At 31.8% G+C, this 25,823-nt stretch overlaps 1 protein-coding gene across 2 annotated transcripts in view; it reads right to left on the reverse strand.

Annotated features, from left to right (window-relative positions):
* Window positions 1–25,823, reverse strand: part of CSMD3 (CUB and Sushi multiple domains 3) — a 1,328,729-nt gene that overhangs the window by 501,119 nt on the left and 801,787 nt on the right. For both annotated transcript variants that reach the window (XM_058275930.2, XM_058275932.2), the window contains 4 exons: window positions 23,847–23,985; window positions 17,493–17,680; window positions 10,170–10,358; window positions 742–858 (listed from right to left, as the gene is read on the reverse strand). In XM_058275930.2, coding sequence (XP_058131913.1) covers window positions 742–858; window positions 10,170–10,358; window positions 17,493–17,680; window positions 23,847–23,985 — 633 coding nt within the window. The remainder of the gene's footprint in view (window positions 1–741; window positions 859–10,169; window positions 10,359–17,492; window positions 17,681–23,846; window positions 23,986–25,823) is intronic.

The following is a 25,823-nucleotide window of genomic DNA, read 5'->3' on the forward strand; positions in this document are numbered from 1 at the left end:
TTTCCAGTTCAATAATTTTAATCAATTTTTTTGACATTAGGATTACAATATTTCCATTGTTAAGGACCTTACTATTGCCAATTTACTAGTTTGGTTTTATCGCACAGAGGAACCATATTTTGTTCTGCAGGACCTTTCATTTATTTGTTCAAACAGCACTTATTAATATCTATTGTATTTGTAGTGCAATTTTTCATGTCATTTCAACCATGTGAGACATATCTGCAGTTCTGTATTACGGAATTTGAGGTACATGTATATCTAGGGTGATTATAAATTTATATGGGAAATGTAATTATAATGAATGAACAAGCATTTTTAAAACAAGTGTATTTAAACAAGTACTCTTTTTTTAAACAATTGGCTCAGAATTTCAGAGAACTTCATACTCCTCATTGATTTTTTGAAATCAAGCTCTTAACACTATGCCAGAGACAAAAGCCATCTTGTTTAACATTTGTTGACATGAAAATTCACATAACATTTGTTTAATATATAAAAAGAACATAAATATCTTTTATATCACCAACCTGGTAAAAACATGATCATATTATAATATTTTAGAGGAGTAAATATAATACTCTGTAGCACTTACTAAAATTTAAATTTGATTATTACATATTTTAGTGCTGGTCTATTTATGCTGATGTGAAGTGACATTTTAAAGGATATAATGAAATAAAAATAGATGCACTGAAAATTGAGAAGATAGCCAAATTATTATTGAAAGAGGCATATTACCTTTTCCATGGGTTACATCAACAGTCCATGTACAATTCAGAGAATTTGGGTAAAATTCAGGGTATCCAGGTGATAAGATTGTTCCACTAGGTCCTCTAACATCTCCTCCACATAATGCTGAAAATACAAATAAGTATATTCATACAATCAGCCACAGAAACAGAGTCAGAGACTGAACAAATCTACCTCCTCTCTTGAAACAAATTGGATCGGTCTCTTTGCCTAAGGTTCTTCTCGGTAATAACAAGAATGAGTAAAGACCTCTTCCAATACTAGGAATCATTTCATCCACTGCAGCATTATAGAAGAAAAAAGTGTTTAATAGCTTATGAGACTTAATAGTGGCCCCAAGAGAATGCAGAACAACTTTTCACATTTGAATTTTAGCTAATAATAGCTAACTTTTAGTAACATTTTCATAAATTGTAAATTGAACATGAGTAATTGTTTAGCAGCCCCTCTTATTAAGGATTAAGAAAATGCCTTGTTAATTACTTACAAAATTGTTTTGAATAGGTTTCTGAAGGAAAAAGTCTTATTCTTTATGGGATTCTTTATAAAACAGGGATATGAACTGTGAACTTTGAGAAGGCTGTTTTAGCACTTCTACATTTCATGAGCAACAAGGAATTTAGTGGGATGACAGGTTTAAAAATTCATATTCATGATAAAAACAAATAAATGTTCATGAAATGAGGTAAAAAGTTTAAAATTTGATTAAATATTCATTTATTCAAGAATGAATCACAGTTTACAATGTCATACCATATTCCTACAGTGCTTACTGTACATCAGATAAGATTATTGGTATTAAAAGTTAGATGAGAATAAGATACAACCCAGTAAGGATTTATATACTAGTGGGAACAGAGGAAACATTGTCTCAATTTCCTTCTCATTGGAGAGACTAAAGTTCTTCCTTACAGACAAGGATAGAAGCAAACATGAATGCAGCATGCACTCCTTCCTCTACTTACCAGGGATACCCAAAAAATTAGTTTTGGCTTTGTTCTTTTCCATGATTTCTTCCAAGTAGCAATACTGACTACAAGAAGAGGTGAGGCAATATGACTCTTGTTCTACACTGATCTGAGCAGAAGTAATAAGTCTGCAGTTCCTAAAAGTATGCAAGCATGCACTTACATATTTATGCAAAATTAAAAACCACTTTTACTCCTTCATTACTTCTTTTACTCCACCCTGGTTCTTGACAAGTACCATTATAATATGTGAGGTTTGGTAGCCTAGGCTCTTGCATTAAGTTTACATTTTCTTTTATTGGTAATTATTCTTACCGAAACTTTCAATTTCTTTTCATTTTTTTAAAAAAGCCATATACTTTTGTGATTAGTATAAAAGATATTTACACCACTTCCACTGTATTTTGCTGCTAATGGTGGGGTTAAGTTAACTTGTTTTTACTCTCATTGCAATACTTAGATTATCTTTACTTATGTCCATTTATTTCTCATACAAAACAAAAGAAAAAATACAACACAGTATGAATTTGTTGAGTGAGATGTGATGAGTTAATATGCTTTACTGGATTAAAAAGCCTCCAATCTCCATTTGAAAAGACTATGTCTCAAACAGCTAGAATAAATCTTCTCAGTGAACAGAAAGATCAAAATTAAAAGAGGTAAATTAGGAAAGAAAACAAAAAATAATTTAAAAAAAAGAGAGATATATAACTTTTAGAAAGTCTATCAGATATGTGCATCTGTGTGGTTTATATGTATGTGGTAAGTAGAAGGAAATCTCTTCTGTACATTAATTATTTTTTGGAATAATAGTGTTTTGTCAAATACCTTGCTTTTCCATTCTTAGAGATTTTCTTGGGAATTTTTTGACTGTAAGCTGTACCTATCATAACTGTGTAAAATGTGGGACACTAAAGGGACATTCTTCAGGTAAATGAATAAAGCCAAGTAACATAAAAATAAATTAAAATATTTAGGTGAAATGGATTATTAACCAACAGCTAATATACAATTAACGCGGATTCATATTGTTACTTTCATTATAATCATGATTAAATTATAGAATGCATTATTATGGCACAATGGAGTTCCTATTATTTGAGAATAAATAGTACTGGACACAGGTTTTGAAGGGAATTTACTTTAAAATGGTACACATATATTGACTTTATAATATGACTTTATAATATAATACTATTCTGCAGACTTTACATATATTGACTCAATAACCCTCATAATAACCTCATGAGAAAAGGTCTGCAATTATTAGCAGTTTATAAATGAAAAAGCAAGGACAGAGAGGACTTAAGCTGACTATATCCAGAGATTATATTCTTAAACACACTCGACTGAAACATTGTTTTTTTTCAAATTCAAACAGAAAATATATAATAACAATCTATGATGTCCTTCAATTATGTTTGACTTTGTAGGTCTCCAAAACAGATCAATTTGTACAAAAATTATTTAAGGACTTCACCTAATTCTTTCACCTTTAAATCACTCTCCTTTTAAGCACCTAACACCTAACATGTCAATATCCTTGACAATTTTCTTATTTTTAATTGATCTGTCTCTTCCAGGTTCTTATTTGTCAATGGTTTTGTGTGTGATTGAAACACTTTTCCATCATCATCATCAGTCTCCTTATACCATCAACCTAATGAAATTCTTCCTCTTTCTAAATGAGATCATTTACAATGTGACTATTTTGAATTGTATTTAGCTTTTGAAAAATCTTGAGAGACTAACAAGTACATTGATATAATGGTTAGTAATTACATGTTAATGTTAAATAGGAAAATTGTTTAAGTCAGACTAACTACATAAGACTAATTCATTACTGATTATTCTCACAATCTGATGATATTGCTTCCCTAAAAACCTAACACAGAGGACTTAAATATTGGATAATTATGTAATAAATTTATTCCTTCTTATTAGAATAATAAAAGAGTGTAACTGTATTAGTCAGCCAAAGGGGTGCTGATGTAATACCAGAAATTGGTTGGTTTTTATAAAGGATACTTATTTGGGGTAGGAGCTTACAGATACCAGGCTATAAAGCATAAGTTACTTCCCTCACCAAAATCTAATTGGAGCAAGGTGGCTGCCGATGTCTGTGACGATTCAGGCTTCCTGGTTCCTATGTTCCTGGGGCTTACTTTTCTCTGGGTTCAAGGTTCCTTTCTTCCTTGTGCTGCCTTTTCTATCCTCTGTGAGCTGACTTCCCGGTGCTCTAGCTTAAGTCTTCAGCATCAAACTCCAACATCAAAACTTCAACATCAGAAAACCCTCAACTCTGTTCTTCGTCATGCCTTTGAACGCCCTAATCATAACTCAGTCATGCCCAGGTACAGATCAGATTACAAGCAAACTCCAGTATTTCTTTTTGGAATTCAACAATTATATCAAACTTCTACAGTAACCAAAGAGCCTGTCAGAATCAATCTTTAGAGGTTAAAATGTTAAGATGAATAAAAAAAATTTCAGTTTTTTATGAGTTTTTTTAACTTTCAGTTAGAAAATGGAACTCAAATGTATTGTAAATGATATAGTGGTACAAAGACTATTAAGAAAAGTTCTTAAAGAACAAACAATTTAAAAAGGGAATGTGACAATTAAATCAGTTCAGGAGAATGCATGAGCCATTCATATAGTAAACTTCATCAGAACAAGGATGTGTAAATCTGATATCATGGATTTCCTGTCTTATCCTATATTACCTCTTCTGAAGGAATTCTAATATAATCTAACAACCTTACTAATTAATGCCATATGTCTTTGGGATACAAACACTTAGGTACCTGGCATAATAGGTTTGTGTGTTCCTGTGAATGGGAAATAGACAAATGATACCTCATGTGAATCCCTAAAAACTCAGGGAGTGATAAAATGTATATGAAAAGCCCAGTTGCTTTATATGAGGGCAAACAGCTGGTAAAGAAAAGCACCTAAGGATAAAGATCAGTGGCACAACAACAAAGTCACAATGATAGCTCAAAACATGAGTTGAAGGCAATTAGTCATTCACATAGCTATTTTGCGTCCTGATTTTCGCCACATATGATCATCAACTTGTCCCACGGTGGGTGAGAGTTTTGGATAGTGAATTCTCTAAAGATAAGCCTTATTGTAATTGCCCAGATCTGTAAAACTTCACAATGCTCACGGTAGTGACACAAACCTGATCATTTGCTAATGTATCTATATCAAAACAGACAATGTCTAGCCTGGGATCTATCAAAATATTTTCAGTGTTGCCATATAGCACGGAATATCCACCTATTACAAATCCCATTATGTTTTGCTTGTTTCTTTTTAAACTGTTTAAAGAACTCTATTCTTTTCCTATTTCCAGGTCTCCCCACTTAGAACTCCATATCCTTATCTGAAACTGTTTATACTTTTGTTCTGTACATACTTGCTTAGCATGAAATCTTGGATCGTGGCCCTCAATCCATGTTTTCCTTTTCCACTTTAGCTTATGCAGTCAAAATTTTTAATAATTTTTATCAAATAAACTGAGACAATTTGAGAGACAAAAGGGAGTGCCAGGACAAAAAGTGAAAGCAGGGATTGCCCTAGGCAATTCAGGACATATGGTACCTATCTATCACCAAAGGGGGGGGGGGCTATTTTAATCAACAAAGATAGTTTCTGAAGGGTTGCTTCATACCAGGACGGTGGCCTCAACTTTACCTTAGTACCCATGGCAACCTCCTGCCCTCAGTACAGAAAAAAAACATCACTTGGCTGTGAATTTTAGCCCATATGTTGTCCTTGACATTTGATATATTGGTCAAAGCAGAACGTGCTCATGGCTTTTCTTGTCTGGTGTTTCCTAGATTCATTCAAGTTTTACTCCTAATAAAAACACTGGAGAGATAATCAAGAGTGAGATTTAATCAAAGTGGCCAGTAACAGTTTTTTTCTGTTTGTTTGTTTTGTTTTCTAACCTAATCATATTTGTGTCAGAGAATATATTTTAAAGTTATATGCTGAGGAACAGGAATAAAACACTTTGTTCTTGATCTCGAGAATATAATAAGGAAAATAAGAAAATGAGTATAACTATTATCTACTCTACTAGTTCAAGAAGAACAGAAGTTTGTTATTGCTTAAAATTCTATTTATAGTGCCTACACAGTAAAATTAATATTTATTCAGTGAATAATAGGAGATTATAAGGTAGCAAAAATGTCATAAGAAATATTTAAATAGAGAACTACTGTGTCTAGAGATTAACCTAGTTACTTTGTCCAGGAAAGACAATTAAGTCAATGGCCTTTAAAGATAGGCTAGATTTTGGTAAACATAGTTGAAGGAAGAGCTAGGACCTTCCAGGGGGGAAGGAACAACGTTAAAGAAAGCAAAACACAGAAAATAATATGCAAAATTAAAATATATTCAGTATTCTTGAAAGATTGGAATGTATAATTCAGCCCCTCATTGATACAGCAAAGATTTATTGAGTACTTTCTATTTAAGAGGAAATATTCGGGCACATACAACTCATATTCTGGTAGAAAAGAAGCCAACAAACAAATATGTAAAGAGTGGTGAAACTCTGAAAAAATATGTAAGTTGTATGATGGAGGTTACTATTTTATATACGATAGTCAGATGATGTTTACGAGAGAGTGGATGAAATTAGGAAGTTAGCCTTGACTATATGGAAGAATAGTGTTTCAGGCAGAAAGAAGAGCGTCAAGGTGAAAGGGCTTTGGGAGAGAGTTCTCATGTTTGAAGAGTAGCAAGAGACTCCTGCAGCTGGAAGTGGAGTGGCATGATTGAAGGAAAGAGTGATGGCAGATAAAGTGTGGGATCCAGATCACTTGGGAATTGTTGGACCATGCAAAACTCCTTGCATTTTATTCTGCCTGGAATGGTAAGTGCTAGAAGATTTTGAGCAGAGGAGTGCCCCTATGTGCTTAAGTTATAAAAGGATTACTCAGGCTGCTCTGTGAAGAGTAGACCGAAGGGATCAAGAGAAGGAAGCAAAGGATGCATTGAGAAGTGAATATAATTAATGGCACTGAATGATATATCTGAACATGGTTAGAAGGGAAAATTTGAGATTGTATATATGTTATTAGAATAAAAATTTTAGAAATAGACCATAGGATTGTACAACACAGTGAACCCTAATGCTTACCCAGACTATAATTAAAAACAAGTTTAATAATATTTTTTAATCAATCATAACAAATGTACCACACTAAAACAAGGTATTAATAATAGAGGGTATATGGGAATTCTATATTTTTATACTACATTTTTCTGTAAAACTACAACTTCTCTTACATAAAAAAGGAATGAATGGAGAAAAATAAAATTTGAGACAGAAATTTGGATATATTAATCAAATTTATTAGATAATTAAGGTAGGTAGCTGAACTATTTCTGACTTGAGATTCAAGTTTCCTTAGGTAATAGTGAAAGAAGCGGAATATAGAAAGGATCATTTTCCACTCAGAAAATAAGTGCAGAGTAAGCAAAATTGAATTCAAAGTACTCCTTTCATAGGATATTATTGAGAGCAGAAAATGGTAGTGTCTTGTTTTTCAATCACACATTACAAGTAATACAGAGTATTCATTAACTAAACAAATCTATTTTTATACAAAATCTTTAAAATAAATATGTGGCATCACTGAGGAAAGATTGGTTAAGTCTATAATTGCGCTACATTTTGCAGAATTTTAGTATTGTAGAGAATATGTGAGAGGGAGGGTAGTAGTAGAAGCATGAGTTGAAGCTGGATCAAGACTGCCTGATTTGATTCCTGTCACTGCCATTAACTAGTGGCTGACAGAAGGCAAGTTACTTAATCTTCTTTTAACTTGGTTTTCTCATGTGTAAGTGATGACAAGATTAACAATTAACTCATAGAGTTATTTCAAAGATAAAATGAGATAATATATATAAAGCATATCTAGTAGTGCCAGCATATGGTAAATGTTAGCTATTATTGTTATTATTACTAGTATTATTTTTATTACCAGAAAGCCTCATTGTCTAGTTTTCTTTGTGAACCAGTTAATTGTGGGCCATGAAGATATCATAATAGCTGATGTGTGTCACAGTAAAGCATACTATACCCTAAATATTTAGGTAATCTAGGCCAATCGTGCTTATCTGCTAAGATCAGGGAAGGAAATTCTGTTTGTGGATTTTTCCCCTCTCTGCCTTAGGAAATTTACATTACTTGCCTCTGCTATAAAACACTTAGAGTATGGGCCATGATGTGGACCATTGACCATGAGATGTACATGAGATGTGCCCAAAGATGTACTTACCAAATGCAATGGATGTGTCATGATGATGGGAATGAGTGTTGCTGGGGGGGGAGAGGTGGGGTGGGGGTGGTGGGGTTGAATGGGACCTCATATATATATATTTTTAATGTAATATTATTACAAAGTCAGTAAAAAAAAAAACACTTAGTTTGGAGGAAAGACCCAAATCAAATCAGTTTCTGGGTGAGAGGATAGCTGAGTTTCTTTCAATTCAAAATTAAGTGGCTGCTGTATACAATAAATAAAAGTTATATTAAATTAAAGCATGAAATTCATAAAAATGTATATAATTCAGCCCTTGACCAGTTTTGCAGAAGGTGAAATAGTAATAGAGAAGAGGAGGTCATGTCAAGATGAAGCTTCAAAGTGACATGACCTGATTTTCAAAAGACATGATTCCTTAGAAAAATTTAGGAAAGAGACAGAATTGTAAAGGATGGAGTCTACATGGTCAAGGATCATAAATTCCATGGTTAGGAACTTGGACTTTCATCTCTAGGTAGCAAAAACTCATTAGGTATTTTTGACATGGGGTATAACATGAAGCAACCTTTGCATGAAGGATGGCATTTGGATTACAAAGTCAGAGATTTAATTTATAATTAATTGCAATTGTACTGATGAAAGATGATGAGAGCATCCACTGTTTCCAGAATATCTGGATATCCTCTTTATTCTTATTAATAAAAATTAAACAGTTGATACTTAGGCATCATTTTTATCATACCATATTTTATGTTAACATTGGGTCCATACCTTTCTTTCTTCAGTAATTGTTCCTTACTCATGCTAATCATGTGGCCTTATCAGGGCCTGGAAAAGATAGCAATTTTTTATGTCTAGCCTTTATCTTAACCATGGACATATAAGGCCAATGTTGATGAGCCTCTTCTCCTTTGTAACAGTAACTGGTACAGGTGTACGCCAACCAGACACCTAACCTGGGATTTTTCTAATTAGAACACAAGGAAAAGCTCTCATACATATCTCATTCTGAAGATATAAGCCATTAACCTCTGTCTCCCTGAGAGTATAATCTTTATTGCCAATTCTATATAGGGAAAAAATCTGACTGCATTTGGAGATAATTATGTCAACACAGAGAAAAGAACAGATGGAAGATGGAGAGATCAATTAAAAGTTTTGAATTAATGTTCATAATTAGCTATGAAAAGCACACCACCCCTGCCTTTTCTAGATTTGAACAGTTGAGCACCAAATTCTGCTTAAGTTTTTAAAATCAGTTAGAGTTTGATTTCTGTCAACTGAAAGAGTGCTAACTAAAAAAAAAACAGTATTGTGCTAAATTCGAGGAAGATATGCTGATAATTCTTTTAAACCTCACTATTAAAAAATTGGCCTAACTAACTGTAACAAAAAAATGATGGTACTGACAGAACCTGAAAATTTAATCATAAAACTTGACAAATGTGATCCTCTATCTTGAAAAAGAATCGGTATAGCAGTTGCTATAAGCAGAAATTAAAGCCCAGAACTAAATAATATATAAGTTTACGTTTTTTAATCTTAGGGGAAGCATTTTCTTCCACTATATTTCCATATATGTTTCCCCAAAAATAAAACATTTCTTACTTATTTTCTATAGAAACAAAGAAGCAGCAAGGACACTGATAAAATGCAGTTATTAAAATCAGTAACATGCCACCATGGGGCAGTCTTGGTAAATTGTCATATTGAGCAGCAAGGTAGAAGTTTTTGGATTTGTTCGATTGACATTTGTAATAGTAGATTTGTTTTCCAGAGCAGGAAATACATGCCCTATTCCTTCGGTGTATTCATCTGACACCATTTAGCATTTTGATGCTATTTGATCAGAGGGTCCAAGCAGACAATTTGATATAAAATGGCTATATCAAAGCATTTTTTAAAAAAATACATCTTGCAAGGATATATTTTGCTTCCTTGGACATAAAAATAAATTTAGCAACCTTTGATACAGGGCAATATTGTATAGTATATATATATATTACCAATATACCAGTATTGCTAATATTCATTGCCAATATTCTTTCTTTTCTTTATTATTGGTTTGATAACAAAAATTGTCATTTATAGGTATGCTGAACCCCAGCATTTTCTAGTGACACACTGATTTCTTTATGGTTTATATTAAATGACTTTTTACCATCACAGGTTGGCAGTGGATGACTCCACCAGTGGTTTTTTTCACATAGAAGGGGTTCTTCATGGTTCAGCCTGTATCCTGGATCACAACTAAATGAAACAGTAGAGCCGATGGAGAAATCATGACCATAGCGGCGGCCATGCACTGGAATGCCAGGGTCCAAACAAGAATATGTGTTCAATGTAACACCTGGAAAACAAAGGAAATATGACAAAGAGTAAGCTTAATGGAAATCAGATATGCTGAAAATTATTCTTATTTCTTCAAGCAAATTATGACTTCTTTTTGAAAATAAATTCATGTGCTCACACCTTCTGTTAAAACATCAGAAACGTATTTAACTTTTTTTTGTACATTTTCTACAGTAAGAGAAAAATTGAGCCATTGAATTATAGAAGAACTTGATAAGAATGTATATTTATTCATCAAACTTTGTATTGTTAGCTTCCATTTTTAATGCTTTTAAAAAAACTAATGTGTCATCTATACATAAATATAAACAATAATAACTATAACAATAATGAAAATTTCTTGAGCTGATATTCCAGGCATGGTTCTAAATATTTTGAAAACATGTCCTCCTTCAATCATTTTTAAAAATCATATAAAATTAGCTTATAATTCATTTTATTCTTTACAGAACTCTGACTCTGTAGCCCTTGTCTATCACCAATATTATGCTTAATACTTATAATTTGTTTCTAAAATATTAATCAACTTTTAAATTTGGAGTTTATCATTTCAGTAAGAAATATACACAAAAAGAAAGAAGAGCAGAGGCAGTTCACAATATATGAAAACATGAACTCAAGTGCTTTCTCAAATAAAACATCCCAACTTTTCTGGGTTTTAGTAGCCTACAGTGTACTGTACTTTGGTTTCTACTAGTGCTAATATTCCACAAGACTTATACTCCCTAATTGAGACAATACCATGACAATGATTTTTCTTTAAGGCATGGTTTCTCAGCCTTAGCAGTATCGGCATTTTGGGAAATTCTTTTTTCTGCATTGAAGGATGTTTAGTTGCATCCTAACCTCTACCCACTTCAGTTAGCAGATTTTCAGTTGTGAAAATAAAAAATGTATCCAGATATTGCCAAATGATATCCCCTGGGAGTGCAAAATTGCTCCCAGTTGTGAAATAGTAACATCTCTCCTGCTCCTAAATGGGAAATTTAAACAATGAATAACCCCTGCTCTATGTCCAAAAATATAGTGATTAGCATTTTCAAAGTTGTATAATTACATATGACATATTCGCTTGGGAAAAATATTTATAGTAGCTATCCAATTTTAAAAAGAAGCTCAACAAAATACTAACAAATGTAAGTTTAATTTGAAAGAGGCAAATTGTACATTTAAAGTATATTTATCTGTGCAATCTTTTTAATTTTTCATAGTCAAACCCAGATACTCCTCCTTCAAGTTTTGATCTTCATCTGTTCATATAACTTTTCTTTATCCAAAATTACTATCATATAGTGAAATTTTATGTGATCAGGAAAATGGGAATTTGAAGTGGACATATGCTATGCAAATTCTGGTAAATGCAAAATCAAGCAAATTTAATTACACAAAGTAATTTGTATGTTTTTTAGATTACTGAGAGTGAAGATCAGTAAATAGTATAGGTTTACTTATTTCATTTATCTTTCTGTCTCCGCAGCTGGTTAAGTAAAATGATATATTCCTTTTCTTTTTCTCACTGTGCTGAGTAGATCTAGCAGTCACAACACCTGACTTTAGAATAAATTCTAAAGACCTATTTCATTATTGATTGACAAGCAAATAACTCAAGGCATGACTTGAGGCAATAGAAATGTAAAATTGAGGAAATGAGAAAGATATAAAGAACATATATGTGTGATATATCATCAAACACTTGTTATTAAAAGTTACAATGTAATTTATAATTAAGTAATTTTGGAAGATTCTTAAATTTTGACAATGTACGCAATTTTCAGAAGTCCATGTTGGCATTGTATAAAATGGCATGAAGTTTTTTCCAATTTTCTTATTATTTTATAGATCTTGTTTTAAAGAATGGTATCTCAAAATAGGCATTTTGCTTTATTTAATTTATATAATAAAAGTATCTGGACATTTTAAGTTTTTTTAATCCACTTGCCATATACAATATATTGTGCTTAACTATAACAATTGTTATTTAAATTATATCTTCTTTTTGATGATATAATTTAAAGAACTATATCCATGTATACATGTGAAAAAAAAGTCTTTGGAGACAGATTTTTTTCTATAGGTTGGTTTGGAATACATTTGTAATTTTAAAGTTGTATGTAATATTTCAATAGCCAAGAAGATTTAATTATATTTATATTTCAAACAATACAACATAAACAGAAATAGTTTGTCTTAAAGAGGAAAAAAGCTGTAATGAAACAAAAAATGAATTATGTTCCTAAATTCTACTTTATGTTGTTTTTACTATTAATTTTTTAAAATTTATTCTAGAGACATATATACAACCTAAAATTTCCCCTTTTACTCACATTTGAATATATTATTCAGTGGTGTTAATTGCATTCGCAGTGTTGTGCTACCATCACCACCATCCATTACCAAACATTTCCATCACCTCAAACAGAAACTCAGCACAAATTAAGAATTAATTGCATTCCTTACACCCACCCTAGTCCCTGGTAATCTTTATTCTAATTTCTGACTCTATGGATTTGCCCAGTTGTATATCTTCTTTGAAAAAAAAAAGTCTATTCAAATTTTTTTCACATTTTTAGAATTGTGTTGTCTTTTGTTTTTTACTTGTAGGATTTGTTTGTGTATTCTGGATATTAAACTATTATTGGAAAAGTGGTTTCCAAATATTTTCTCCAATTACATAGTTTGTCTTTTTACTTTCATAATGGAGTTCTTTGCTACACAAAAGTGTTTTATTTTGATGAAATCTCATTTTCCTATTTTATTATTTGTTGCTCATCTTTGGTATAATGTCTAAGAAACCATTGCCTAACACAAGATCCTAACGATGCTTCCCTATGTGTCCTTCTTGGAGGTTTATAGTTCCAGTTCTTATATTTAGGTCTTTGATCCATTCTCTGAGTTAATTTTTGTATATGATATGACACAGGGATCCACTTTCATTCTTTTACATAATGATATTCAGTTTTCCCAGCACCATTCTTTTCCAATGAGAACACTCGGCACCCTTGTTAAAAATCAGTTGGCCATACATGTGAGAGATTATTTATGAATCCTCAATTTAATTCCATTGGTTTATATGTCCTTGTGCTGGTACCATGTTGTCTTTATAGTGTAGGGTTATAATAAATTTTAAAATTGGGAAGTGTGATTCCTCCAACTTCATTTTTTCTCTTTCAATATGGTTTTGGATCTTCAGGGCCCCTAACATTTCCATACAAAGCTCATGACTGGCTTTTTCATTTCTGTAAAGAAGGCTTTTAGAATTTGCATTGAATCTAGAAATCACTTTGGGCAGAACTGACATCTTAACTATATTGAAAATGGAATTTTGTTATTGAGTTCCTCTTCAGATTGATCACTACTAATATAAAGAGCCACTACTAATTTTTGCATTTTGATTTTGTGCTCAGCCACCTTGCTGACTTTATTAAAGCTCTAGCAACTTTGCTATGGGTTTTTCACTATTTTTTATACATTGGATATTGTCATCTGCAAAAAGGGAGAATTTTACTTCTTCCTTTCTAATTCGTTTGTCTTTAATTTCTTTTTCTTGCCTGATTTTGCTAAAAACTTCACTATAAGGTTAGATAAAAGTGGTGGCATTGGATATTGTTGTCTTACTCCTGATCTCAGAGGGAAAGCTTACAGTATTTCATCATTCAGTATGATGTTAGCCATGTTTTTTCATATATACTCTTTGCCATGTTGAAGAAGTTTTCTTCTATTCCTAATTTTCTTAGTGTTCAATCAGGAAGTGGTGCTGGATTTTGTCAAATGCCTTTTCTGTGTCAATTGAGAGGACCATGTGATTTTTATTCTCATATTGCTCGTTTATTATTTTCTTGAAATCTCTTAGTTCTTTCTCTGTGATTTATCTCCTTAAACATATTGAGGAATTTTTTTAAGCCTTTGTCCATTATGTCCAGTATAGCCCTCTTTTTTATGGTTTCAAGATTTTTATTTTATTCATTTCAATGGGCCAGCAGTTCCTGTTTCCTTATTTGTCTTGTAATCTATTGCTATACACTGTCCATTTTATTAAAGTTTTAACTCTGAGATTAATACCTGAGCTGTCCAGTACTTAAGTTTAGATCCAGCTAGTGATATGATATGAATTTCCATGAGTACCAGGAGGTGATGGAAACAAACAAAAAAGCAAAAAAACACCTTTTTCAGTCTTTCTGTACATTGGCTCTGAATTGGCTGGTGCTCTCCTTCAGAGTTCAGCCCTCTCATGAGGGAGATCAGGCCAAAGTGAATATCCTCATGTCCTCTCCTTTTCCGAGTCTTTGTCTTGTCCTGGGCTTGTGTTTGCTCATGGCCTTAGGAATATCCCCATTTACAGGAATTGGAATACACCCTCGACTCCTTATGAATAGACATCACCTGCCACCTCCCCACCCTGTCCTCTATTTCGTGCCTCAAAGCAGATAATCCTTTGTCTCAGCCTGTTTTTTATTTCTTTTTTTTTTTAACAAATCAAATTTTATGGAAACATATTGATAAAGCATACAAGTCATCCAAAGTGCACAATCAATGGTATTTGGTATAATCACATTTAATTGTTTCTTATATTGCTTTAGCTGTCCACAAGCTGCTTCTGCCTGCAGAGCAAGTTCTGGGACAGCAGGCCTAAAAGGAATTTCCTGGTTCAGTCTTTCATACTGCCACCCAATATACTTGCACTGGCGTACAGGCACCTCAATATGTACATAAGAGTTACTCTGCTCCTTCAAAAAAAGGGCCAGGAACCCACAAAAGGAGCACAGGCTGGCTCCACACACCAGAAATGGAATGGGAGGGGTTAGCAAGTGAGCCAGGACTTTACCCACCATTTTCAAAACTGTGTTTTCTTGATTTGGCACTTACTTAGTTATTAAATTCTTTTAACTATTTCATGGATTTCTGAAAAAGATAGCTTTGACAGTTTTTTCCAGTTGTTCTAAGATTCTGTGGGGGAACCAACACACTGGAGCACCGTATGTTGCCATCTTGATTGACCAGACATTATTTTTAATGTCTCTTGAAAACAATAATGATATCTTATTGATACAATCTTTTCAATCTCCCTATTTTGGAAAAAGATAGAGTGTGGTAAAAAGTGACTCAGAGAAAGGGAATAAATAGAAAATTGGAGTGCAAACAGTGGTGGCCTTGCAAGAAACCCTTCCCATAGAATTTTGGTCCAATGGGGAAATTGAGTTCATTTGTCTTTTAAAGGATTTAATTTAAAAAAAAATAGAAATTCCCCAAATACCAAATGCATTTTTTAATTTATAATTAGAATTCTACTGATTTTTAAATGCAGGAATGATTCATTTGAAAAGATAGTTTAACTTTAGCTAGGGTAACTGACTAAAAGAGTGACAACAGCAAAAAAGATTTTTTGTTTGTTTTACCAATGAGAAAGGATTGTGATGTTGGTGATTCACTCACCAAAATGAAAAATAAAACCACATAAGACTAATAGAATAGAAAGGAGAGAGAGTGATCTCTAGTAAACGAATTTAAATAGAAAGTTAATGCTTCCTAGGCAATATCAAAAACATCCTTGTTGAATCTTGCTGCTCCTAATTCTCAGCCTTTTCTCTGCCATTTAAGGCTCTGGCCATGGATAACTTGAATTAAGCCACCAAGGGTCAATCAGTGACCAACTTGCTGACTAAAGATACTCATTTGAACTGCATTCCTGGTCTTTTTTCCCCGTCTGCTTAGTTGTTTTGTTTTGTGAGTGAGTGATTTTTTTGGTAGAAAAACATAAGCACTATCATTTATTGAGTGCTTACTGTATGTCACCATTATGCTGACATTTTGCTTGCATGTTTTCATTTAATGCTAAAACAACAGCCCAGTGTTAGGAAAATGATAAAGATCATATATCTTGAGTATAGGGGGCTTGAATGTGATTTATAGGCATAGGACACAGCAGTAGACTAAAATAAATGTTGTTCTCCAGTTTATAGGGTACTGATATTAATTTGTTGCTAGTAAGAATGGATTTTGAAATACACTTCAAAAACCACCTCACTGTGGCTCAGGATTAATAAATATATATTAAAATACAGGCATCATTAAGGCCCTTTTGCTCATTTTATTTTCCAAATATGTGTAAATTTGCATGTTGCATTTTACAGTCATGTTTAGGAAATACACTTCCTCTAAATAAGAAAAGTGAATATAATTAAATAAAATCATGGATAATATGATTAAAAATAAAGCAAATGGATATATATTGATTATTTTTTCAAAAATCCATGAGTCTATTAAACATATCAACTGAAGAGACCCGATAGATAATATAAAGCTGTAAATTTCAAATGCAGAAATATTATCTTTGTGGGAAGGGACAGGACAGCACATAGTAGGCTAGAATATATAAAGAAGTATATATAATATCTGTGTATCTGCACTTAATATAAAGATAAATATCTAACAGAACTCTCTGAAGTGTGCTTTTTTAGATATACACACCAAAACTGTTTTCAAATAAAGGTATATGAAAAGGCATTTTTAGATGGAAATGTGTGCATATGAGTTTCTATATGTATATACATATCCATACATCCACACATATAAATATACAATTTGTTTTAAAAAATAGACTTATTCATGTAAATATAATGCAACAAATAAGAATTTGATTCTTTTAAAAATCTGAAATATTTTAAACTTTAAAGAAAATTATAATCTTTTAAATGAGATTATAATAAACTGATTCCTATGAATTGCAGTTTGTTTTCATATAGGTTTCAGTTATGCTGATCAGATGGTATAAGGAGAATACTAAAAATGATTGAATTTATGAAGTAAATGATAAAATAATATGATATTGTTTATATATATAATAAACTGATATTTATGACCTGTTGTTTTCCTTTAGAATCATAGACAAACATCTTTTAAAGAGTTGTCATTACTTTAAGATTTTCTTTCCTGATGATACCAGGTAGATATTGTTAAAAAATCTAATCCAAAATTTAGTAGAGCACATACCACATCAACCATTAGCATTCTCATAGATCAAGGATAGCTTTGACAGCTTTTTAAAAATAAAACTACTTATTTAATAATATGTTGGTGATATCAAATGTAGGGAAAACTGAATGGGGAAATAAAAAAACATTTTGGCATTACTTACTTTCATAATGAATCTTGAAACCATTATTAGACCGACTGTTGTCTGTTGTAAATAGAAGGTATATAAAATTACTGCTACTAAATAAAAACTGGGGCACTTGTGTGCCATTGTAAGAACCAAGCAAGGGTGATAGAAGGTTTGGTCCATCATGAACTTCCAGGACATCATAATTCAGTTCAGTCTGAAATCTAAGATTAAGAGACATATATGAAGGTATATTAGAATAACACCATCCAGGAAAATAATGCTTTAAATTGCTATTTACATTTTTTACAATTTTTATTTTATAATTTTTAATTTATTCAGTATGTTATTTAAACCCCATAATTTGTGAATACCAATCTTATAGGCTCATATTCCAATGAAAAATGAAAATTATCATTAAAAACTATGTATATACATTTATTGTTCTTAATTAAAACATCTTTTAAATGTTATGGATTATCTTTAGTCAGTAAATGGTTTTTTCATTAACCGAGCATATTTTTGGAGCGGCCATTTTTTTGTCTTCTTCATGGAAAACCATGTGGCTTACGTGTTTTTTCTAATCATATTGCCCGATTCTCATCTTAATAGATATATATTTCAAACTGATCTCTGCTTTTTATAGTTTTTTATTCACAAATCTGTTTTTGGTCATTAAATTTTTATATAACTTGCATTACAATACAGCAGTTTTAATTATAAATAGATAATGATGATGATGTATTTGGATGTTGACCAATAATAATGATGAGGATACAGTTGATGCTAAGTTTCTGCTAAATGTCTAATCTGTTTTAGTTTATTTAATCCTTGCACTAAAGTAAGGTAGCTCTTATTTTTATAACCACTTTGTAGATAAGAAAATTGAGACCTGAAAAATTTAATAGTACTACATTTCTTTAAATGACAGAGCCAGGCATCAAAACCAAGTCTCTCTGACTCTAACCACTATGCCCTGCTGGCTGGTTTTACTGTTAGTTTTTTGTTTTGTTTTGTTTTTTGTTGTTTTGCTTTCATTGCTTTCCATTTTATTAAGAGAACATTTTTTCATAAACTTCCAAAACCTTATCAAAACAAATTTAATTGAATGCATACTACAAAAGTTAGAAACTTTATTTCATTATAAAATTTGATATATGATTACCAATGTGGCATATAAGTACTCAAAATTAGGTGTATAATTTAATATTATTTAAGAAGTACAATTGAAATATTTTCCATTTTTGCCATTGTTTCATCCTGTTAGCAATAAATTTATTAAAATGAATTAATTTTATAAGTTTAGCTTACTTCTAATTTTGCAACCTGGAATATAATGTAGCTGTCTAAAAACAACATTTACAATAATATAGTGTAGAGAAAGAAATATGTAGGAACACATTATTCCCTTTAAATAAATGATCAGGACTAATGCATTGTAAATCCATTTTTGGTTACTTTGTAGTCAGTCTATTCTAAGTATTGAAATTGGAGTTTCACTTTGATAGCTAGTCAGCTGACAACAACCAAATTAAAATGCACAGAAGAGTCATGGATTACTTTGAATTGAAACATAAATTCTTAATAGAATAGAAACATTAAATGGTGATATAGAGAACATTTTCAGTGGGAGATAATCTTTAAAAAGGAAATCATCACAGATTTGCCTTAAGGAGCTATAAAAATATATCACAATAGCAAAAAGAAATGGGTTGGAGTTACACTATTATTTGAATTTCTTTCATTTTCTGTTTTGAGATAGTTGTATAAATTTTTCTTAAATTGCCTCAATCTAGTGTTCACTTGTTTATGACATTGAATTTATTTTATGATAAACAAACCTTATGGAAACACTATATGACATTAAAAACGCAATTGGATCTAATGTTATTCAGTTTTTGTTCTCTTTTAAAAACACTGTTCATATAAACCAAATTGAAACATAATCCTCACAAGTAAAAAATATATCTGGAAGAACTGATATTGATAGCTTTTGTTCTTTGGGAAGTTGAGGACAGGAGAAGAAATAGACAAGTTTAGGATGATTCCTAGGAAAATGAGTACCACATGTTCAGAGTTAGGAGCTGCCAGATACTGAGAAAATTTAGAAGAGACAAGAAACAAAATTGCTTCTGCAGAACTGAGAGCAAGACTTGTTAAATATTTCTATATGTTAAAAAGAGTTAAACAAAACACACATATTTGTTGGTGCTTTTGTTATTATTTTATTTTATTTGATAGGAAACCATATTTCATAAGATATCATTAACCTAAAATACTATAGGGGAAAATCTCAAGAAGTCAAATAATGACTAATATATTTGTAAATAATGTTTTTGGGTTTTTTTTCCCCTCTACAGATTAATTCTAATTAATTGCTATTTATGAAAATATGGGAAAATAACTGAAAAATTGTAATGCCACCATACTAATTATATTCTGACTTAAAAAAATATCATTTTCCACCATGTTAATATAAATTATTCATGGTTAGTGGAAAGCAGGAAACATAATTCTGTAATAGAATATGATTCATTATTTGGAACTAAATTATACAAAAATATTCTCAGAATGAGGAAAACTATTAAAGAGCTGGGAACCACTACCTTCACAAGTTCTCTGTTGTATATCAGAAGGGAATTAACTTTTTTAAGAATCAAATATACTATGAGTTATTAATAGATACTTCATAAATAATATCTTGCTTGTCAAAACAACATTAAAAGGAAAGTAAATAGCTGAAACATAATATAACCAAACAAGGAAGTCATAGACCCCAATATGTCTGATTTCAAAGTGACTATTTTATGCCACTTCCCTAGTGGACAAAACTCCCATTTAATTTTTAACTTGTTCAAGTATCTTGCTCATCCCTTTGCTACAGAACTACTCTTAACCGTGTGTTGGCTTTTTAAAATGTGGATTATCTTAAAGGAACCAGTTTTCTTTAAAAGTATATAGAATACTTTGATCCTAAAACAAAAGCAAAATCTCATACCCTTACAAAGAGGGGAAATTCTGTGAACAGCTAGCGACTTAAGATCACAAACTGAAAGAAGCCAGGAAGCAGTAGAAGTCAGAAATCAGAGAAAGCCACAGGAGGAGATAAAGGACATTGTCAAATGTCAGAAGTAGAGATGTAGGTTAAGGAACCCAAGGATTGTGGCAGGATAGCCGCAGATTCCAAGAGAAAGTAACTCCTATTGATACCTTGATGTTAGCCCTTTAGTCTTTGACACAGTGAGACAATAAATTTCTGTTGTTTATGCCAACCTTTTGTAGTCTTAGTGTAGACACTAGTTTGATGTCTTATAAAAATGGCAGAAAAAATTTTTACTGGGAAAGTAAGTTTGAAATGGTCTGACTTAGAATCTAGGCCGTGTAGAGTACAACAACTCACTTCAAAAAATTCTAAAAGTATCTAGACAAGCTGGGTATGCACCTTGAAAAACAGCTAAGAGGACCATGTAGCTACCTTATGGAAGGAAAAGGACATACATGTGAAGAATATTGAATAGAGAAAATAGTGCCTTCAAATAAAATCCAAAAATCAAAGTCATAAATGTGGATTGTCTGAATGGCAAGCACAATTTGCAATCAAACTGATTCTTAAGTGGGCAAACTCTAGGTAGCCTACTTTGGGATGAAAGATACTAGAGGTTTATTGATTGATTGATTGATTGATAATTAATGACTCTCATTAGCAAACCTAGGGATGCTTATCAACATAAAAATAAATTTGTGCTAATAAAGCTTCAACTAATTCTCTAGTAATATTATCTTGCATGTATGTAGTATTTGAAGATTGAATGGAAGGAATGAAAAAATATTATTTTAAATATTAGCTCCAGTTTGAGTCGCCTGGAAGGGGTGTCACAGAAGGGTTGATTTATTCTTAAGAGAACATCGTTCTTTGATTTATAATTAGCATGTTAAGACTGAAAGGGAAGATCCACCCCCTAGCCACCACTTTCAACACTACCCAATTGGAAACTCAGAAACAAATAGTTGTATTTTTCTGAATAGCAAAGTAACAGCAGTTACCCCACTATATATTGGAGTAGGGGACAATGCAGTAAAAAGAGGATTGAAATTCCTGGATTCTGTGGTGGTTTAAAACTGTATGCACCCCAGAAGATTATGTTCTTAAAGGTAATCCATTCCTGTGCGTGAATCTATTGTAAGTAGGCATAGACCAGCATGGGCTTTAATCCTCTTACTGAAGTCCTTCTGAACAGGATGAGTACAAGACAGAAAGAAATCCACAGCAGCAAGAAGCTGAAGCAAGGAAACCCATAAGAGAAGGGAGAGACCAGCAGACACCACCATGTGCTTTATCTTGTGAGAGGAGTCCAGGATCAACAGTAGCCAGTCTTCAGGAAGGAAGCACCTCTTTGTTGAGGCCTTGATTTGGACATTTTCATGGTCTCAAAACTGTATGCTTATAAGACAACAAATTCCCATTGTTAAAATCCAACTCATTTTATGGCCTCTGCTCTGCACAGCTTAGCAAACTATAACAGATGCAGGGATGATTTGAGATGGATAAGGGCCTGGTTTAGGAAAGAGAAGTGGCTAGATAAAGGCAATCATTTCTGTGATGGGGATTATCAGGAAAATTGAACAAAGTCAAGTCTTGTTCAATCTTAAATCATCTGGACTGTGAAATAATCCTCTTTGGTTATCTCTTGTATTACTGCTTTTGGGAGAAAGAAGAAAAGTAATACAATTGGACAGGAGCAGAGTAATGTTGAGAAAGGACTATAGCCTCAGGATCTTAAAGCAAGATGATTCTGGGAGCAGTAGTTCAGAACTAGAAGTGAACAAAAACACTCCCAGCAATTCTCTGAAAATTTAGGAAAGCCTAGACTTCCCACTTCCTGTGTGATGAGATTCACTTTTTATTTGGATATTGAAGGATAATGATAAGTGGGAGCAAACTGGATAATATTTGTATGCACTATTCAAATAAAATAACTTACATGATATGTCCTGCTACTAAGTAATGGCAAGTCCAAATGGAGAAATACTAAAACCATAAATTAAAACTATAATACATACACTTATTTAAAATATGAACTTAATTATAAAAAGATTGACAAATATGCCAATCCTTCAACTGTTATGCCCAAATTTAACAAATTAGTAATATGGACTAAATATCTGTCCTATTGTCACAAATCAATATAATTATTAAATGATTCAATTCTACTATTATGCCATATTATATGTAAATATAGAGTTAGGTAATTTATATTCCCACAGAATAATGTTATTTGATGAAGATTTGAGAATGAATAAATATGATGCCTTTCAAGAATCTTTAAAATTGCTATAGCAACATGGACCATGGAAACCACTGCATGAAGGACATAGTTTTGACATCACAACAAAAAGACTTTGCCAATTTATTCTAAATAAAATCTTGAAAACAACAGTGCAAGTAGGTTACAGTAAGGTAATATGATCCAATAAGAAATGCTTAAAACTTTACATGTCAAAATGGATTCTATTTTCTTCAAAGTAAATTTCAACATTTGCATGGGTAGGTGAATTCAATGATGAATACCTTGCATTAAAGAAGGCTCATGACAGGTTTCTCATCATACCAGCAAGGGAACTTTATTCATTTCTTAGGCCACATCAAGATATTTTGCACTGTTATATAGTTACCATGTAAAGACAATATTTAAAGAATTTGTTTATATTTTTTAGGGAAGGGAATCTGAGATGAGGAGAGGTAACAATATAATTTGGAAATTTTGCCTCATATATATATTTCAATTTTGATTTGTGAATAGTGATCTAAATAGATAAGAATTATTATTCTTTTATCATACTATTTTTAACATATTAGTACTATTCGAATCAATAATAATAATTTTCCCTAAAATCAAAACATCACCTAGCTAGTCACTAGTAAGTGTTGACTTGACACAGCCATTTTTCTGAAGGATATGTTAGTATAGGTATATAAATAGTTGGGTAAGTGTCTTGGGCTACAATGCAATGTTAATTTGAAAGTGTTTGCAGCACATTTGCATTTTGAAACCTAGTAGAGCAAGATTCACAAACCCTTCAAAAGAGAGGACAATTTAACTCATTGATTGTTAAAAGGCACATGTTCATATCTCAGTAGTGTTCACATATATAAAGTAAAAATGTCGATGCTGCATATCTCAATAGTACTGATATAGCATTAAACTAAAGAAAATTTACATGAAAATAGGCTGAAAATTTAAAATGGGGCAAAAGTACCTGAAACATTCAAGTAACACAATTGACTATTATAATAAAATTATACATTGATTTAAAAAAAATAACAGAAATGACAACTATTCCTTTAGGTAATCTCTTTTTTTATAAGGAAGAAAAAATATTTGCAGAGACCTTTCAAATGTAATTTTAATAGAGTGTCCAGGTTCAGCTTCAATCACCCACTCACAATTCAAGGAGTCTTTATAGTATCCTGGCCATCCTGGTGAAAGAATCACTCCACTGGGAGCTGAAAAATGGCCACCACATGGAGCTGAAATATGAAATCAGAGAATATGTAAAAACAGAACTTTTAAGACAAGCTACATAAACCATTCATAGTATTAACTATAAATATTTTTAAAGAATATTTTCCTATATTTATTAAATATTAATTAATGCTATTTTGGGAATTAAAAGTATACCTACTCAGTTACTTTTGTTATTAAATCATTCTTTTCCTCAAAAAAAACGTAATATACTCTTTAAAATATTATATAGCTATATTCAGCATGTCAATGTGCCTGTCTCGAATCTCAAAATATTAATAATAACTCTTTAATAGGTCTTTGTTGTTACAAGTGTCTCCATCATCATCTTTTGCAAAGCTTATAAGAACACGTATTAGTTTTGGTTTCTCTCTTTCACTTTCTGATTTAAACTATCTAATCTTGGTAATATATCCTTCACACTCTCCATAACTTACAGTTTCCTTTTCCTAGAATTGCTACTGTAATTTAAGCCTTCATTGAATCAACGCCTTACATAATTTCCCATCTGCTAATTTCTCTCCTGTTTCAGTCCAGCTGTCCGAATAATGTCCTTCAAATTAGTTTCATCATAACATTCCCTTTCCTAGACATGCATTTTTGATCCACTTTCCCTTTAGTGTCTAATTTAAATCCTTAGTTCATCATTTCAAAAATTTAATCTTGTGCTTTAACTAAACTCATACACAATTGTAACCACAATGACAGCAGTGTAGTTACGCTAAATATTAATTTTAGGTTTTTCATTGTAAAGGCCAATATTGGAGATAAGCAAACTAAATTCAGAAAGAATAATTTGCCAAAGTTCATGAAGCTTGACAGTCTCAAAAACACTATCCAATTTTATAAGCCAGAGCATTAGATATAGTCATTTTTTATATTTCCACTATCCTTACCATTTTACTACTGTTTCCAAACCATACTCAAGGTCCCTCTTGTTTCTCTGTCTCTATGGTTGTCATCTTAATTTAAACTACCACAATCTCATTCCTGTAATATAAAAATACCCTCCTAATTCACACCAACTATCCTACATGCTACAACCACAGTAATCTTTTTAAACTACAAATCTAGCCATGCCCTACCCTGGTTTCTTTCTGTGTTGAACAAAAAGCCCCTGCATGATTTATTGTTGCCTATTCTCTATCCTAGACTCTGAACTTATCCTTTTCACTCTGCACGCTTATCTGTACTTTCAGGAAGTACACACAGGAAAAAACCCTACAAAGTTGATTTGAGATACTGAAAAATATGAGCAAAGAAAAAATATTGAAAATGATGAGAATTGAAAAATTGATTAAATAGTATGTACTGTACCAAGACTTTAACACATTAAAGACCATTCTCAATGACTTACCCCTTTATATTTTAGTATCTTTAAATCTTTCCATTTAAACTCTTTCCCACATATTTATATCTTTGTTTCTTTCTGTTTTAGTTCACAGAGTTTCAAAAACTTATAAACTTATTTTGCCAGGCAGCATTTTTACTTTTTCCTTCATCAAATAATTTTATATAACCCAAATAAGCTAATAAGTTCTTACAAACTGGCATAGGAATTAAGCATTACTATACTACATCCATTTGAATAAAGTATTTTCAATGCGAAATTGCCTGAATGTGCCATTTGTATGACATAGAACTTTCACACAAAACTAAATTATCTTCCTTAGTAGAATTTAATTTTGTTTCTCCAAAGCTTTCAAAGGAGAACATTTTCATGAAGATTATTTACTCTTCCTAGTTATGAGGATGCATAATTAGATTTCCTGCAGGGTCATGTACTTCAAAAATAAAATATCTCTTAAATTATCATATTTTAAATTATACGGCTAAGTATTTT

The sequence above is a fragment of the Dasypus novemcinctus genome, chromosome 14 (genome assembly GCF_030445035.2).
Source record: "Dasypus novemcinctus isolate mDasNov1 chromosome 14, mDasNov1.1.hap2, whole genome shotgun sequence".
Taxonomy (NCBI): domain Eukaryota; kingdom Metazoa; phylum Chordata; class Mammalia; order Cingulata; family Dasypodidae; genus Dasypus; species Dasypus novemcinctus.